The sequence below is a fragment of the Thamnophis elegans genome, chromosome Z (genome assembly GCF_009769535.1).
Source record: "Thamnophis elegans isolate rThaEle1 chromosome Z, rThaEle1.pri, whole genome shotgun sequence".
NCBI classification, from domain to species: Eukaryota; Metazoa; Chordata; class Lepidosauria; order Squamata; family Colubridae; genus Thamnophis; species Thamnophis elegans.
This window is the reverse complement of record NC_045558.1, coordinates 63,383,262-63,401,710: the sequence shown is the minus strand read 5'-3', so window position 1 is coordinate 63,401,710 and position 18,449 is coordinate 63,383,262. Positions and strand designations below refer to the sequence as shown.

Genomic DNA, 18,449 nt, shown 5'->3' with positions numbered 1-18,449 from the left:
CGGAGACCGATAGGAAGCCAGTGCAGCTCGCGGAGGATAGGTGTAACATGGGTGTATCTCGGTACACCCAATATCGTTCACGCAGCTGCATTCTGGACCAATTGTAGTCTCCGAACACTTTTCAGGGGCAGCCCCATGTAGAGCGCGTTACAGTAGTTAAGTCTTGAGGTGACGAGGGTGTGAGTGACCATTCAAAGAGCCTCCCGGTCCAGGTGGGGCTGCAGCTGGTGCACCAGGCGAACCTGGGCAAAGGCCCCCCTGGTCACAGCTGACAAATGATGTTCTAATGTCAGCTGCGGGTCCAGGAGGACACCCAAGTTGCGAGCCCTCTCTGAGGGTTGTAAAGTTTCACTCCCCAGGCTTAGGGATGGAATATCTGGACTTTCCTTGGGGGGCAACATCCATAGCAACTCGGTCTTGTCAGGATTGAGTGCAAGCTTGTTCATTCCCATCCAGGCCCTGACAGCTTCCAGGCACTGGCATATCACTTCCACCGCTACACTGAGTTGGTACGGGGTGGACTAATACAACTGTGTATTCTCCGCATACTGATGGTATTTAATCCCGTGCCGGTGAATGATCTCACCCAGTGGCTTCATGTAGATATTAAATAGGAGGGGGGACAAGACCGACTCCTGTGGCACCCCATATTTAAGGGGCCTAGGGGTCAACCTCTGTCCTCCAACCAACACCGACTGCGACCTGCCCGAGAGGTAAGAGGAGGTAAAACGGTGCCTCCCACCTCTTCCAGCCGTCGCAGAACGATACCATGGTCGATGGTATCGAAGGCCGCTGAGAGGTCAAGGAGTACCAGGATAGAGGAATGTCCTCTATCCCTGGCCCGCCAGAGATCATCGGTCAGCGCGACCAAAGCAGTTTTGGTGCAGTAACCAGGCCTGAAACCAGACTGAAAGGGGTCTAGATAATCTGCTTCATCCAAGGTCAGTCGGAGTTGAAAGGCCACCACCTTCTGAACAACCTTCCCTAAAAAAGGGAGGTTGGAGACTGAACGATAGTTTTTGAGGATAGCTGGGTCCAGAGAAGGCTTCTTAAGGACGGGTCTTACCACCGCTTCCTTCAGAGGTTGTGGGAATGATCCCTCCTGCAGAGAGGTGTTCGCGATCCTCTGGAGCCAGCCTCGTGTTACCTCCCTGCTGGTCGAGACCAACCAGGAGGGGCACGGGTCCAGTAAACAGGTGGAGGCACTCATCGCTCCCATGGCCTTGTCCACTTCCTCAGGAGTGACAAGCTGGAACTCACTCCAAGAAATCTGATCAAGGCCCACCCTCAGCATCTCCGCTGGTACTGTCCAAGTGGAGTCAATGTCCCTCCAAATCTGAGTGACTTTGTCCAACAGAAACTGAGCAAATTCCTCAGCCCTTCCCTGTAAGGGTTCCCCTGTGTTCTCCCCTTTCAGGAGGGAGCGTGTTATCCTAAACAGGGCAGCCGGGCGAGATTCTGCAGACGCAATAAGAGCGGAAAAATGAGTACATTTTGCCATCCGTATCGCCACTAAATAAGACCTAATAAAGGCTCTTAGTTGTGTTCGGTCGGATTCGGAGTTACTAGCCCTCCAACGTCGCTCTAAGCGTCTCTTTTGGCGCTTCATCTCCCGAAGTTCCTCGGTAAACCAAGGTGCCCTCCTGGATCCACTGCCGCGGAGAGGCCGCAAAGGCGCAATCCGATCTAGTGCCTCAGCCGCGCTGTATTCCAAGCAGCGACCAAGGACTCTGTCGGATTGTAGGCAAGGGAGTCAGGTATCTCTCCAAGCTCTGTCGAAATCCCAATGGGTCCATCAGGCGCCTAGGGCGGAACCATTTCGGCTCCACCTCCCTGCAGTGGGGGAATAGCTTCCGAAAATCAAACTCAGCAGGAAGTGATCTGACCATGACAAGGGCGAGATCTCTATACTCTTTAGTTCCAGATCACGTCTCCATTGCCCCAAGAGAAACACAAGGTCGAGCGTGTGTCCCGCTGTATGAGTCGGACCCTGAATTACCTGGGTCAAGTCCATGGTTGTCATGGAAGCCATGAACTCCTGGGCCCCATCAGAGCGTTCGCCGAGAGATGGTGGGTTGAAGTCCCCCAGTACTATCAGTCTGGGGAACTCGACCATTAGTCCGGCTACTGACTCTAGGAGCGCAGGCAGGGCTGTTGTGACGCAGCTGGGAGGTAGGTACGTCAAAAACAAGCCCACTTAACCCCCTAGGTCGAACTTCACAAGAAGGGACTCACACCCGACAGTCTCTGGAGCAGGGATCCTGTGAGGAACTAATGATTCTCGGATAATAACTGCCACTCCCCCACCTTTTTCTCTGGTGTCATAGTTGGTGGAGCACCTGAAACCCTTCTGGGCATATTTCTGAGAGGGGGACTCCTCCCTCGTGGCCCAGCCAGGTTTCAGTAATACATGCCAGGTCTGCCCCCTCGTCTAATATTAAGTCCTGGACGAGGGGAGCTTTATGAATAACAGACCTGGCATTTAGCAACAGCAACCTGAGACCAGGGCCCTGACTTCTCTTGTCACCAGGTCCTTGAGTTGAGCTTTCAGGGCCGGAACAAGGGATCACTGTGACATAGCGAACCCTCCTTCCCTGGTAATGGCTAGCCCTGTAGCTCCCGTCATACCTGCCCTCCTGGTCGTAACCGAGATGCTCCGTCCCGTCCCCATCCCCGTAGACCCCTCTTCCCCTCCCACGCCCCCGTTCTTCTCGGCAGGGCATTCATACCATTCACTCTAGGACGAGAGGCGGATCCAGGCCACCATCCACTTCTGCTTCTGCACTCAGTGGAGCAGGCTCCAGGCCGCACTCTCAGTCCCCTCATATATACCGGGCAGGCATTCTCCGCATACATACCCCACTGTAACCGTTAAAAGCATATAATAGTACAATAAAACAGAGGATATAAAATTAAATTAATTTAAAACGTGGGATCATTCATTTACATGCATACAAACACACATTCCACATACAGAAAATTTTGCGCAGGTATTAATATTGTGCAAGCGGTTCATACAGTTCAAATAGTTCAAATAGCTGGAAATCAAGGATAGTGTAGGGGGAGAGTGTCTTGTCTTCCCTCCTCTCCTGTGGACCTGGAACAGTATAGCAAGGGGTCCAGAGTCTGGGGTGGCTGAGGCGGATTGAAGGGAGAGGTGCGTCGGCTGAAAAGGTGTTAAGTCCCCACCCGCGTCTTCGCCATCTTCCGTCGCTCCCTTCCACTGAAAGAGTGCAACAGGGAGCAAGCTGCAGGCGTCGCCAGCATGCCAAAGGACCCTTTCATCTTCTTTCTCATCTTCAGACGGATGATAATCTAGGATGATTAGCTTTGAGCATCTCTGATTTAGGAGCACATATTCGCCAGGAACAGCATTAAGATCTTTCATTTTTTCAATTCTTTTTTTAATGTCATTTCTGTAATCTGGTATAAGTTGGTGAGCATCAACATCTGCAACTTTCTGTTCAATTTCTTTAAGATTTTTAGCAATATCATTTAAATTGCTTTTTTGAAGGACATTGATGCACACACCTACAGCATCTTCTTCATAATATTGAATCAGAAAATCTACAACTTTTCGTCGCTTAGCTTTCTCCAATAGAGCTACAGGAATGTTTTCCTTTCCATTGTAGTCAATAGATTTTAGCCACTCATCCTCAAGAAGGTTATTCAATGCTATGCTGAGATCTCTCTCAGTGTTGTTCATTTCAATTATTATGGATTATATCACTCTGCAGTGAATAGTTCTATGCTGAATTGCATAGCAGATAAAAAGGACTTTCTATTTCACTTTCAAAAGTACAGTTACTCCAACCCACTTCCTACTTGTATCTCAAGTCCACTTTTCCTTGGTGTTGATGGTCGATCCTTTCCAAGGTGAAAAACAGGAGTCTCAAAGCTAAATTGGTCCAGACATTGTAAACAGACCGATAAGGCGGCTATCTTTCGTGGAGGTCCTGTTAAAAGCACTTTCCTTTTCAAAAGTGCCCCTCCTTTCCTCCCCACAGTATTTTCTGTGCGTCACGTTTTCTCTGCCACAAGGTGTGACAAACGTCTAAACGATGCCACAGTCTCTCCCTGTCACTAGAAGGGCCCGGGCAAAAATCGGGCAGTATAATTTCCTGTGACCTATGGAAAGGGGTGTTCACATTTCGGAGAAAAGTGGGGTCAAGTCAAAGAACCACCCTATCCTGGTGAAAATGGCAAAAGTCATCTTTGGATGACAGGGCACCCAGCTCCGAGATACGATGGGTAGAAGTAATCGCCACCAGAAAGGCAACCTTAAGGGACAGAAATCTCATATGAAAGACTGAACAGTTCGAATGGGGGCCCTGTCAAGGCTCTGAGGACCAGGGGCAGATACCATGTAGGGAACCTGTGGATAGGAGGGGGCCTGAGATTGGCCGCTCCCTTAAGGAAGCTCTTGATTAAGGGAACATGTGAAAGGGAAGAAGACCCCACACACCCCAAAACTGAAGACAGTGCCACCACCAGAGGCCGCAGGTTGTTATGGGACAGGCTGTTGTCCAGGCCTTTCTGCAGAAAATCCAGGATGTTAGGGATGGTGGCCCTGGCCAGGTAGATGTCTAAAGGGGAACACCATCTGACAAAGGCAGCCAAGGTGGAGTTATAAATCCGAGACATTGAAGGGCGCCTAGAAGCCTCAATGGTGTGAATGACTTTGGATGACAGGTTGGCCCTCCTCAGGAGGCACCGTTCAAGAGCCAGGCGGTCAGATGGAGCCACTGGGCTCCAGATGGATCAAGACCCCCTGGCACAAGATGACCTCCTCCTGAGGAATCATCCATGGAGGGGCCACTGAAAGCTGGACTAAATCCTGAGCCAATAAGGGACTATCATGACAACCAGGGCCCTCTCCGACACCATCTTCATTAGGGTCCTAGGGATGAGGGGAATGGGAGGGAAGGCATAGAGTAGGCCTGGAGGCCACCTGCTCCGGAGGGCATCCATGCCCTCCGCAGCCCGGCTCTGGGATTGGGTGAAGAACCTTGGCAAGTGTGTGTCAGGCCTACATTTATATTCCTTTTAGAATTTTGGCCTGCCATATTTCATTATGCTGTTTCTTTAGTATAGTTGATGGGAGGGGGGAATAGACAGGAGTGAGATTGTGGAATGTATTGTTTTTCATTCTTTACTAGAAGCCAAGGTCATCCTTTGTCTCCGCACTTTCACACCTGACCGGAAGCAGCTAGGTGGAGACGCCAGCGTGGAAGAAGAAGATGGACCATGTGATGAACTGTGGGTGTGGGGACAAGATCATGAACTTTTAACTAGGTGGGATTCTGATGTAACTTCCAGAGTTGGAATCCCACAGCACAATGCTAACATGCCTGCCTTATTGAATTGGAACTTTAAGCATAGTGTTGCCTTTGATTCTGATTTAATTCTGCATATTTGGAACGCTGACATTATTCCAACTCTGCCTTCAAAATAAATCACCAGCACCCCTCCTCCATGAGGGAGGGGTGCTGGTGAGGGTGGCTGTTTTCCCAACGCTGAACCACCCGGTCAGCGTAAAATATCAGTGAACAATTAGGAGAAAGCCTTTGGAGATAAGAAGCTGAGATGAGACGTATCTCTGCAAATCTGCAAAGGTAAAAGCAGTTTCACTTTTAAAATTTATTGCCGCTGGCAAGAAGCTCAGCCTGTGGGGGATGGAAAGAAGTGGAATGAAGGAGCTTATTCTCAACACGGAGGAAGAATGGCCAGAAGATCTTATGAATGGAGATCCCGGACTATTTCAGACAACTAAATGTGAGTGCATGCTCCCCCTCCTTTCCCCCAGCCAAGGCTTGGAAAAAACCCTGGAGTGGTGATTTTGACTCCTTCCACACGGGGATATTTGAAATGAGCCAATGCCCTGCAACTGAGTTGAAGACAGAATCCCTAGCAAGATGGGATTTTCAACCATCCTTCACTTGCCAGCCACCAGAAATTGGGCTGCAGCCAGTGGATGAAGCACTACTAAATTGGGCTTTCTTCCCAGAGTATGGATGGTTAAGATTCCAGTGGGCACCTCCTGGACCATCAACATGGGAAAGTCCCTCAAGCCAACAGAGGGGCCCTTGGGCCAGAAATCCTCCAAGCCAGCAGAGGGGCCCTTGGCACATAAACCCCCCTAACCAGCCATCATTGGGTAAACTGCAACCTGTGAATCAGGCACCCTCGGGATGAGTCTTAATCCCAGGTCATGGATGCAAGGGTTTCCAGTTGGTACCTGCCCTTCCTCAGCAGATGGCACCATGGCAGACAACTGGGCAGTGGCCAACCGAGGGGTTGACCTCCCCACTGGTTCCAGTCTCCCCTGCAATGCCCCAAAAGGTTCTTGCCCAACCTTCCTACAGAGAAAGGTTCTCAACAATGGAAGAAGGAATTACCAAGGGGCAAGCTACAGAATGAATGGTGGAAAAATGTGATGAGGCGGTTCCTAAGTTTAGCGATGTAACTAGACTACATCCCGTTCCTCGTGGGGACAATTGAAATGCCACCTTTGCTGTCAACTTGGCCACAAAGCATCAGAGTGCTTGGCCCCAGCCCCATTGCCACAAACGTCCGCACCTACTGCCATGACAGAAAAGAGAAGGCCCCAGATGCCACCACAAAAGAGTCATCTGGCCCAACAACCTCTAGAAGAGGATCCCCAACTTAAGGTGACAAAGAGTCCTACCAAGGGGGAGGCCTCGGAGGAGGAAAATGCTGAAGATGACCCATGGTGAATGCACCCATTCGCCCCTTTGCCTTCCAAGTCAACCTCCAAGTGCCTAAGACGGGGTTGGAGGGGGAAGTTATAGCAGTTGTGAGCACCAGTTGCGCTCGATGCTTAATCAGCACGTCGATTGTCAAGCAACTAGGCATAAGCACAAGACCTCTAGCCTGTCCCATTCGGGTTGAGCAAGTAGATGGAACACTAATTGGAGGGGCCCAACCCATGCTAGTAACTGAACTGGTGAAGTTACAAGTGGGTCGCCACTGCGATCTTCTCAGATTTATTGTTGCTCCAGAGATGCTGGAGAAAATAATCTTGGGGCTTGCATGGCTTGACAAGTGGAAACCTACGATAAAGTGGAAAGACGGTGGTAGGAAATTGATGATTGTGGATGAGCCAATACCACCGATGGAGAAAAAGGACCAGCCAGGGATGATTGAATCCAAGAGCCCAGAACCTGCAGCAGAGCCAAAAAACCCAGCTGTCCAACAAGAACCCAAAAACTTGTTGGGGGATATTTTGTCAAGAAAACCGCAGCATGATAGTAATGGAAGCCAGGATAAGCTGATGACAGCTATGAAATTGGCGCTCCCAACAGACCAGTCTGGACTGCTATAATGAGTGGCCAGCCCTAACAGACCAAGGGAAGAGGTTGCAATGGACTTCATCGTGCAACTTCCAGACAGCAGTGGAAACAGAGTAATCTGGACAGTTATGGACTTGGTTTTTAAGCAGGCGCACTTCATCGCTTGCTCAGTTGCCGTCCGCAAAGAAATTAGTGAAAATGTTTGTGAAACACATTTATCGCCTGCATGGATTGCACAAGAAGATCATTTCAGACCGCGGAGTCCAGTTCACAGCTAAGTTCTGGAGCCAGGTCCTGAGATCCATTGGGTCCACACAAGAACTGAGCTCAGAGGTTCATCCCAGCATGAACTGCGCAGCAGAGAGAGCCAATGCGGTAGTGGAACAATACATCCGATGTTTTGTGGACTATCAGCAAGACAACTGGTCAGACTTGCTACCCTTCGCCGAAGTGGCATACAACAATGCGGTTCACAGCAGCACTGGATTTACTCCTTTCCAGATTACCAGTGGCATGGAATTTGTTCCCATGCCTGAGCTGCATAGAGAATCTCCTTCCTCCATGTCTTTGAATGAATGGATGGACATGCTAAAGAAAGGTTGGGAGAATACGAAGAAGGCTCTAGCAGATGCAGCAGAAGCCTACCAGAAGCAAGCTGATAAACACCCATTCCTTTTGGGGGACAAAGTTTTTGTGTCTACCAAATACTTAAGATTAGGAATGCCTAGCAAGGAATTTGGTCCAAAATTTCTAGGTCCATTCCCAATAGTGAAGATAGTTAACCCATCTACAGTTCAACTCAGTCTACCCAGAAGTCTAGGGAAATTTGGCCCAGAATTTCATCGTAGAATGAAACCAGTAAATGGGTCTAGCATATGAGCATCCACCCAAACATTCTTTCCTCCTATAGAGATAGAAGGGAAAACACCATCTATAGCGATAGAAGGGGAAACACAATCTGAGGTGGAAAAGATTGTAGACTCTAGGTTGAATAGGGGTCGCTTACAGTATTTAGTGCAATGGAAGGCTTACCCTTTGTCTGAAGCCACTTGGGTGAAAAGCTGGAACTTAAAAGTAGAAAAGTTAGTAGAACAATTCCACGAGAAGTTTCCCGATAAGCCAAAGGGTCCCCTAGGAGTGGAAGTAGGTGGTTAATTTTTCATGTTAACTTTTATGTTATTCTCTTTTCAGGAAACGTTTTTCTTCTGAGAAGAGGCCGCCTGTCAGGCCTACATTTATATTCCTTTTAGAATTTTGGCCTGCCATATTTTCTCTTATTTCATTATGCTGTTTCTTTAGTATAGTTGATGGGAGGGCGGAATAGACAGGAGTGAGATTGTAGAATGTATTCTTTTTCATTCTTTACTAGAAGCCAGGATCATCCTTTGTCTCTGCACTTTCACACCTGACTGGAAGCAGCTGAGTGGAGAATCAGCGTGGAAGAAGATTGGACCATGTGATGGACTGTGGGTGTGGGGACAAGATCATGAACTTTTAACTGGGTGGGATTCTGATGTAACTTCCAGAGTTGGAATCCCACAGCACAATGCCAACATGCCTCCTTTATTAAATTGGAACTTTAAGCATAGTTTTGCCTTCAACTCTGATTTAATTCTGCATGATATTTGGAACGCTGACAATGCAAGTTCGCCGTGGTGGCAAAGAGGTCCACCAGAAGGGTGCCGAACGTCCGACAGACCTCCCAAAAGATATCCGGGTGGAGCTGCCACTCCCCGTTGTCCAGGGTTGCCCAGTTCAGCCAGTCTGCCTGGTGATTGGACAGACCGGAGATGTGTTCCGACACCAGGGAAGACAGGTGTCTCTCCACCCAAGAGCCGATCCTCAGGGCCTTCAGCCAGAGAGCCCGAGAATGAGTCCCTCCCTGACGATTTATGTGGGCTTTCGTGGATACGTTGTCTGTCAGGAGAAGCATGTTGTGGCCCTCCACAAACATCCTGAAGTGTTGAAGGGCCAGGCGCGCTACCTTCAGTTCCAACCAATTTATGTTGTGTCTGAAGTCTGAGGCAGCCCACCAGCCCTGTGCTAGCCTGGAGTCCATCAGCACCCCCCAACAAACAGACTCGCGTCTGTGGTCACAGTCACCCTGTCCGGCTCCCAAAAAGAGCAGCCCCGTCGCAGGGCAGGGGAGAGCCACCACCTGAGGGAGGCGCGGACCTCCGCCGAAAGACGGAGCGTCCAAAGAGAGTTGCTCCTCCTCCTCCTTTGAAATGGGATGAGAGCCCATTGGAGGGGACAGAGATGGAGTCTGGCCCACAGGACTATCCCAATGCAAGACACCATTTTGCCCAGCAACTGTGATAATGTTAGGACTGAAACTAACTGACTTCTGTGAACTGTGCTCGCGAGCTGCCGCAGATCTGCCTGACGGTCTAGAGACAGGTGGACCGCCCCTGACACTGAATCTATGACCGTGCCCTGGTGAAGGATGTGTGTGGAAAGGATAGGATAACTTTTGGGGAAGTTGACTGAAAACCCCAGGGACTGAAGGCTCTGAATGGTGAACCAAAGGTCTGTGAACCAATCGTCCAGGTAGTATTGGAGTCTCACTGGGACGGATTGGAGGTTAGCTGCCAATGCCACCAACACCTTCGTGAATGTGCGAGGGGGAGAAGCTAACCCGAAGGGCAGAGCCCTGTATTGAAAATGACGGTCCCCCTGTGAAAACCTCAGAAATCTGTGATGAGCAGGGAGAATTGGTAGGTGGAGGTAGGCCTCTGTCAGGTCTACCAATGCCAAGAAGTCCTCTGTCCGGATGCCCTGAAGAATGGACTTGAGGGAGGACATTTTGAAGCGCCTGTAAATCAAGAAGCAGTTCAGGCGCTTGAAGTCCAGAATTGCCCTCCAGCCCCCCGAACTCTTTGGGACCACAAACAGGTTGAAGTAGTGGCCCTGACCGTGTTCTGAATGTGGAACCGCTTCCACTGCCTGAATGTCGAGGTGTTTTATGGCCTGATCCATCAGGCGGCAGCAATCCAGGCTCCGCAACGGAGGAAACGACCTGAAGAGATTCAGGGGTGGTGGTGGAGAGGAACTCTAGCCTCAGACTGTGGCGGATCGTGGATCTGACCCAGGCATCCGAGGTGATCTTGTCCCATTGATCTGCATAGAGGGACAGACGGCCGCCTATGGGGAGACTCAGGTTCGAGTCACTTCCCCTGCGGTAGGGGAAGTGACCGCCGCCACCTCGAAAGGGCCACCTGGATTGGTGTTGGAACCTGTTACGATCCTGGTAGGCCGACCCTGGGAATTGTCTGTCTGACCTGAAAGAAGAGAAGCGTTGGTGATGGTCAAAATCGGGAGCCCTATACAATGGCCTGCGGTAAGGGTGAGCTCGGGACTCATTCTTTTTGGCCGAACCTTTGGGAGAACCTTTTTCTTATCTTTCTTCTCGATCAAAATGGGGCCGAGAGTCTCCCCAAAAAGGTTCCTACCTTGAAGGAGGCAGCTGCCAGATTTCACTTGGCCTTATTATCTATCTGCCAGTTACGCAGCCATAAAAGGCGGTAGGAAGTAACCGAAGTGGCCAAGGCGCTGGAAGCAAATGTGACTATATCAAGGGTCGCATCCGTGGAGAACTGTGAGGAAGATATAATTTTCGTAAGGTCCTGATGGAGGCACTTGTCCTGGATCAGAATGCGATCCTGGAGCTGGCGGAGCCACATCACAATAGTGCGATTAAAGTATGAGACTGCCGCCGCAGATTTTATGACCCAGGTGGAGGCGTTAAAATTCTTCCACAAGGTAAGCTCCGCGCGTTTGTCCTCGGGTTTTAATTTATCAGCGGCATCCCCGGACACCACCAGTGACAAGGAGACCAAGGTAGCAACAGGCTTGTCAACGGTTGGTAGCTGAAGGGCCTGAGCGAAGGCCTGGTCCACATTGTAGAAGCGGCGGTCATTACTTCCACGGTTGGAAAAATTGGAAGGGCAGGTCCACTGATTGGTTACAACCTCCATGAAAAGAGGAGGGGCAGGAATCTCCTCCTTGTTCGTGGCTGTGTACGAAAACATGGCCATATCCGGGTCTCTAGGCGGGGGAACCGTGTGATCCCGAGTACCAATCATGGTGGATTTCCTTGCCTTGTTCAGCAGGGTCTTGAACATGGCTGGGGGAAAAAGCCCCGAAGAAGAGGGGGGATCGGGAGGGGCCGTGTCCTCGTCCTCCGAGACCCCATGTCCTGGAGGTTCTCCTCTCCCAGGATGGAACCCTCGCTGACCATGGATGGAGAGGATGCTCTATACTGCTGACGGCTATGGCCGCCCTGAGTCCTAGAAGAATGGGAGCTCCTGTCCCGCTGGGCAATACCCCAGGAAATGGCTGCAGATATAAGCCTCTTGATACCCTCAGGGAGGCATTCAAGTCCTCAAATTCCTCATAGGAAGAACCAGGACCCTGCGGAGCCAACCTACGAGCAGAATGGTGCATCCTAGATGTCCCTTCCAAGGGGTCCACAGAAACATCCCTTGATGGTCCTGGGGAAACCGAAGGGGAAGGTGACCCTCTGTGCCTGGAATACCTGCAGGATCTGGCCGGGGAGGCCGAAGGAGAGGACGGACTGAAACCCCTAGGTGAGGTCGAATGGGCAGACAAGGGCCTGACTGGGGACCTGGACCTGCTGGTTGAGCTAGGCCTGCCTTTCAGCCCTGGCGAAGGTGTTTTCTAGGGCCTTGTGTCCCTTAGCCTCCTCCCTTGTTGGAGCCCTAGAGGGGCGCTGAGCCGCCAAGGGCTTGGTTGAGGGGCCCTGGGCCTGGGCTCCTGTCCCTGCTCCTCCTTCACTGCCATAGGGGCCTCCACCTGGCCCTGAGGAAGCTCGGAGTTCTCCTCCATTGCCCCACTTACATGTTCAGGAGCACAAGAAAACCAGGCCTCTGTAGGCTCCACCGGAGCCTGGGCCCTTGGGAGCTGGACTGGTTCTGGTCCCGACTGGACTCTCCGACCTAAGGGCCTCCGAGCAGCCACGCAATCGAACCAGGCCCCGTGCACATGGTGCTTACCAAAATGGCCACCGGAGCTGCAAAACACCGGGTGCGGGCAATGTGTCCATCGCAACAGCCTCTGAGGTCGTGACAATCGCCCTGGAGAAGAGGCGGACTCCTGAACCTCCAGGGGCTCCGCGGCTCAGGAGGCTCAACCCCCCCCCCAATTGGCCGCCGCTCCTACAAGCAGGGAGAAGGCACGGTGTGCGGCAGTCATCTGAATTTAAAGCGACGGCTCCACAGGCTTCCCGCACGCGCCTCGTGCAACTCCTGGAAGGCAATGCTCTCCGCCATCCGCCTTTGAAAAATGCTCCCGAAGCTGTGCTTCGGAGCTCGTCACTCCCACAGACCCAGGGTAGGAAGAAGGGCTCCAGGCCCACAGAGGGGGAGGACAATCGTCCCACGGGGCTCTTCCCGACCGCGCGAGGCAGAAGATTGTCCCTTTGAGCCACAGCTGCAATTTAGAATTTGATCAAATTTAGAATCTCCAATTGAGCCAAATACAAGGATTTGATCGAATAAAGAAACTTTCCTACCTATACCAATACTCAACAGTACTTGGACCAAAAGACTGAGAGGAAACTGGGCAAGAATGGAAGGAAGGAGTATTTAAGAAGCTTTCTCTCAGTCTTTGGGCCAATCAGACTTTGAGAATACCCAAATGGGACCCCTCCCTCTTTTCCACTGGAAAATACAGCATTTTTGGCCTCCTGAAACCCCGCCCCCTTCACCAAAATAGCCATGCATAGCCTTTAGGAGGCTTCCAGAGCGCAAAAATGAGCAAAAAACAGGCCATTTTTTGCATTCTATAAGTCTCCTAAAGGCTATGCATGCCCCCCCCCCTTTTTTTTAATAAAAAACAAGTCTGTTTTCGCAAAAAACGCCCGGTTTTGGGAGATCTGCAGAATGCAAAAACTTTTTTAAAAAATTTGCCTCTTTAAAGTCTTGGTGTGTCTTATACTCCAAAAGTACATCTTCTAATTCTGAATAAATTCTTTTATTTTTTTCTCTCATGCCTTGTCTTGTTTTAATTCTTAAATCTCTATCTAATCAGATCCACAAAACATTACTTGCTATAAAACTGATCTAAAATGAAGAGTTGTTATTCTTCAATACCCTCAACTATATCAAACAGCACTCTTCCAAAAACTTACTTTTTGCAGGAAAAAAGTAGTAGTATAAAAATATTTGATTTGATTTTTTAAAAATCTAAACAATCATATATAATCAACTATCTTACAAAAATACTTTGCATGAATGTTTATAATATGTCTAGCTTAGCGATGTTAATTTTCATTGCAATATTAAAGTAAAAAAGGGGAGAGGAACTAATGGCATGCTGTGGCTCCTAACACCCTCTCCATAGCCTGTCAACATCCTGAATTCACACCAGGTGATATTTAGAAATGAAATAGCTAGGTTTGGGCATCAACATTTCAAACCATTTATTTTAGGTTAGATATGATTTTAAGAATAGAAATTGGAACAGTTCATCTGATTCTTTCCTCATATTCTTACTCTTATACACCCTTCCAAAAGCAGTAACCACAATAACAAAAAAGCTGACAAATTTCAACCACATATTTTTCAAAGAAATCACATCATCAAATGGCCTCTTTGGATATTTCAGAAAGTTGAGGTGCTGAGTTACAACCCAGAGTTTCTCAAAAGCTGCTAATTAAGGTGTGTTAATTGAGTGTTAGCATTCTGTAGTACAGGTTAGCAACATAGTATTTAGTATGATTTAAAAACGTAAACAAAAAGCAGGATTATTTTTGGCTTCTAGTATTATAGTATCTTCTTGTATCTGCCAAGCCATCAATGTGAAGGAGAGAGTAGTGGGAACTCACCACACACTCACACTTTGACTTAGGTTGTTTGGTGGGTTCCAAAGCAAAAACAGTATATTCAGAAAGAAAAGCAGGCTCTGATATCATCCCAGCTAGCAGCTGTGACATTCAATGAATAAAACAATAAAGTCAAAAATAATAGTATAGAACAATAGAAAACCACATTGTACATTTATCACAATAGATTTCACATTCAGGTCACAAAGCCGTAGATATGTATAAAATTGCATATATAACTACAACAGATTGTTTAATAGATGTTCAAAGCAACCAAGATTTATACATGGGCATAAATGCATAACACAGCAGGTAAAATTATAACTGCAAACACTGTAATAATTCATGAAACAATAACAGTTCTCGGATCTATTTACACACAATCTTCTACTTATGGCTACAATTGGAACCAAAATTTTGCTCACTAAGCAACAAGATAAGCAATTCCAGATCCAAGTTTAAAACCATTTTTACCATAGTCATTGAGTTATATTGTTATTAAACAAATTTGGCTTCCCCAATAGCTTGTTGGAAGTGGGCTGGGAAAGTTGCAAATCATGATCACATGATAATAAGAGGCTGCAACAATCATAATTGTGAGCCATTTGCCAAATCCTTGAATTAAGATCCTGTGACTGTAGAGGTCATGTGATGGTTCTTAAGTTTGAGATAGGTTGTAAGTCACTTTTTTCTAAGCTCATCAACTTTGAGCCATCATTAAATGAAAAGTTGCAAATCAAAAACTACCTTTAATGTACATACCAGTTTTATACCCAAAGAGTAATCTAAACACTTAATACCTTAATCCCCGAAAATAAGACATATGCTGAAAATAAGCCCTAGCATGATTTTATATGTGCACCAAATATTAAGCCCTACCCTCAAAACAAGCCCTAGTTAAGACCCTGCACACTTTGTCCCCCATCTGGTTGCTCGAGGCCGCAACAGGCAGTAGGCCGCTCAATCTCCCAGTGCTGTTACCAAGAGGTGAAGTGAGGAAGGTGGGGGATGGAGCTGCCCCACACACCCTGGACCTACGCACCTCAGGGACCTAGCAGCCAGACCACTCCTTGCTCCCCGTCTGCCTTTTCAGACCAGGGGATAATGGCAATAGGCCTCCACCACTGCTGGTCAACAGTTGTATCTGTCTCTGGAGGGGCTTTCTTCTGTCCTCATCCCCCACCCAGCTGAAGTCCTCCACCTGCCATGCCTCATCACCTGCTCCCCATTCACCTCATTGTTTGATGGTGAATGGGATGGGGGAGGGGTAATCTTTCTCCACATACACATACTGTATAATCCTTACGAATTCCTGTGGCTACCTGCCTTGCCTCACTATGGCAGCACCCAGTCTCTGTATCGTCCCTGGGCTGGCTAAGCTCTGAAGAAACTGTGCTGCCTGGAGTTGGATGAGGAAAGCTAGGCTTCTCTTCCCTGATGGTTCTGCAAAGCCCTTGAGGTTTTGCATGGAGAGCAGATAGCTTTCCACAGGGCTGGCCTTGGCATCTGCTTTGGAGGGGCAAACGGAAGACATTTGCTCTTGGGGGGAGGAGCCAACGTTGTGACAATATGGACGTGCGGTCTCGATGCTCCGAGACTGCAGCCAATACATTTGCCGCTGGGTTCCGCAGAAATGGTGAACAGGAAGAATACATTTTGCTGATCTCAGGGACATCGCAAAGTCCCTGATAGATCCAAGAAAAGTTCTTCAAGCTGGTGACAAAAAGTCCAGCTACCAGGCTGATGAAGTCGGGGCAGCTCTGAAACGGAAGGATACGGAAAAAGAAAGTGTTTCCAGCTGGTGAGGAATTTTTATCGTTTTAAAAGAGACTGCCTATAAAAAACTTAAAATTAATTTAAATTTGAGAACAGAAGAAATAAGCGGTGGAATTAAGCTTTGAGTGGTTTGGGACAGTGGGTTATCTTACTTTTTAAATGTTATTTTCATGGATGGAATTTATGCAACCCTTTTAAAATGAATGGATTAAGTTTTCTTCTTCTTTTTTATTGTTATTTTTTGCAACCTGTGGACTAAAATTCTCCTTGTTCATTACTGTGTGTTTTCTCCCCTTTTCTTCTCTATTTCATTCAAGAATTTGACTTTTTTTTAAAACTTGGAATAAAAAAGATACAAAAAGCAACAAAGAAAATTGTAACAACAGAGGTTAAGATGACACTGCTACTCGGAAGCTGGAGGTTTGTGTATTGGAAACAAAACACTTTTACTTTTCTCACTGATTATGCGGGCTTGGCACCTCAAGGTCTCACTATTTTGTCTATAGAGAATGATAAGAAGAAAAGCATATAGATGTTCCTTTGAAGTATATCTTTAACCAGAGAAAAGTGAAAATAAGACCTTATTGTGAATTTATGCTTAATTTTGCAAAAACCTTCCAAGCCAGATCAGCAGTGTTTGTCAGCTGGAGATAATGGCACAACCTCAACAGCAGAAATAAACTTTAAGTTTGCAAAAGATATTGTTAGAAATTCAGAAATTATCAAACACATTTGAGAGCTCAACAGCACGTGTGCATATGTGTGTGTGAAAGAGAGAGAGAGAGAGAGAGAGAGGGAGGGAGGGAGGGGGGAGGGAGGAGGACCAAATCCTGGCACTAGACCTTGCTTCATAAGATATTTTGAAACAGCACAGCTGCCCCCTGCTCTGTCCAGAGGAACGTTGGCCTGGCTGCTCACACCTTGGCGGCCTTTCCACCCCCATCCAACACAACCTCTCCGCGGCTGCAGGGGCCAGCCTTGCACGGGAAAGGCATGCCCCCATATCCAACCTCTTCATGTTTCCAAGCTCTGCATCTCATCCATGCGCAGGCAACGCTGTTCTGTTTGTACCAAATTTGCCCCATCCCACTCCTGTGCTCTCACTGCGTGCTGTACATGGGGGGAAATGATATCCCCCCAAAATAAGGCCTAGTATTTATTTTGGAGGGGGCCCCCCCACAAATATAAGACCGGATCTTATTTTCTGGAAAACGTGGTATTAAAAAAACTCCCAGCACATCAGAATGTGGGGAAAAGGTTTAAAAGAAGTTGAACATCTGAGGATATGCAAATATTAAAATCAGTCATATGTAGAGGATCATCTAAAGAAATATACTTTCACTGTTTTTCTAAAAAATGAAGAGAATAGTACCCAAATGCCATATATCCAAGATCGATGATTTTACAACTTAAGGAAAGAAAAACTCCTATACTGTTTCTATGTAGTCAATAAAACGCCACTGAATTTGGGAATATCTTCAAAAAGCCAGGCCAGGTCTTAAATGGAAAGTAGTGAGGAGTGGATCTCCAAGAGGAAAGCGTAGGATGTATTCCAGAGGAAGCAAATCAGTCCAGATATCATGTGCTTGAGAAAGAGGGTGAAACCAACTCTTCCCTAATAGTTCACAAAGTATATTGTTAATTCAGACAATAGAGCTTTCAATCTGGCAAGATTTTGTCTAGAGTGTGAAACAATAAAGAACTCAGCTTGAAAGAACTGCCACATGTAACTCTTGGTTCTAGGCCTGACAAGTTTCGGTGTTTGGAAATATTTATAATGCAAGGTATAGATTAATTAGTCATGTATTATATTAAGCTGTTTATGAATTTGTAGTAGTACTAGCAACTTAAAGTATGTCCATGAAACAACTAGTAATCAGAGTACTGTGGATCTTTCAAAGTATGCATATGATCCTCTTTTATTTAGTACAATTCTACTGCAATAGTCAAGCACCGTAAAAGAAAGATTTGGACAAGAATTATAGGTGAAATTTAGAGAAAGTTACAGCTAGTGCACTAGATATAATTATTTTTAAAAGTTCTTTGTAACCAATTCTTTGACATGAGTTCAAGTCACATAAATAACAATGAAGCTCAATCCAAAGAATATTTTCCTCCAAATCTCTACCTTTTTGTATTTGTTTGTTTTTCTTTATCCAGTCAGTTGTATGTAGGATACTGGTTGTTTTCTTGGTGCTAACTATGCAGCTGATAACATTCTGATACATTTCATACCAAAGCTTTGAATTGATTCTCTCTGTGCCTCAGCTTGATATTAAATAATGCATTAGACAAAAGAGAACCTTACAGAACAATAAAGATAGCAGTAGACTTATATACCGCTTCATAGGGCTTTCAGCCCTCTCTAAGCGGTTTACAGAGAGTCAGCATATTGCCCCCAACAATCTGGGTCCTCATTTTACCCACCTCGGAAGGATGGAAGGCTGAGTCAACCCTGAACCGGTGAGATTTGAACCGCTGAACTGCTGATCTAGCAGTAGCCTGCAGTGCTGCAT

The 18,449-nt window shown here is 47.5% G+C and overlaps 1 protein-coding gene across 15 annotated transcripts in view; it reads right to left on the bottom strand.

The window, feature by feature from the left end:
• Positions 1–18,449, bottom strand: part of GOLGA4 (golgin A4) — a 244,928-nt gene that overhangs the window by 192,724 nt on the left and 33,755 nt on the right. For 7 of the 15 annotated variants that reach the window (XR_004256961.1, XM_032237102.1, XM_032237101.1 and 4 more), the window contains one exon: positions 14,161–14,259. The exons of the other annotated variants lie outside the window; for them this stretch is intronic. Coding sequence is in view for 6 of the 7 variants with exons in the window: in XM_032237102.1 (XP_032092993.1) it covers positions 14,161–14,259 (99 nt within the window). In the remaining variant the exon portion in view is untranslated. The remainder of the gene's footprint in view (positions 1–14,160; positions 14,260–18,449) is intronic. 15 annotated transcript variants of the gene reach the window in all.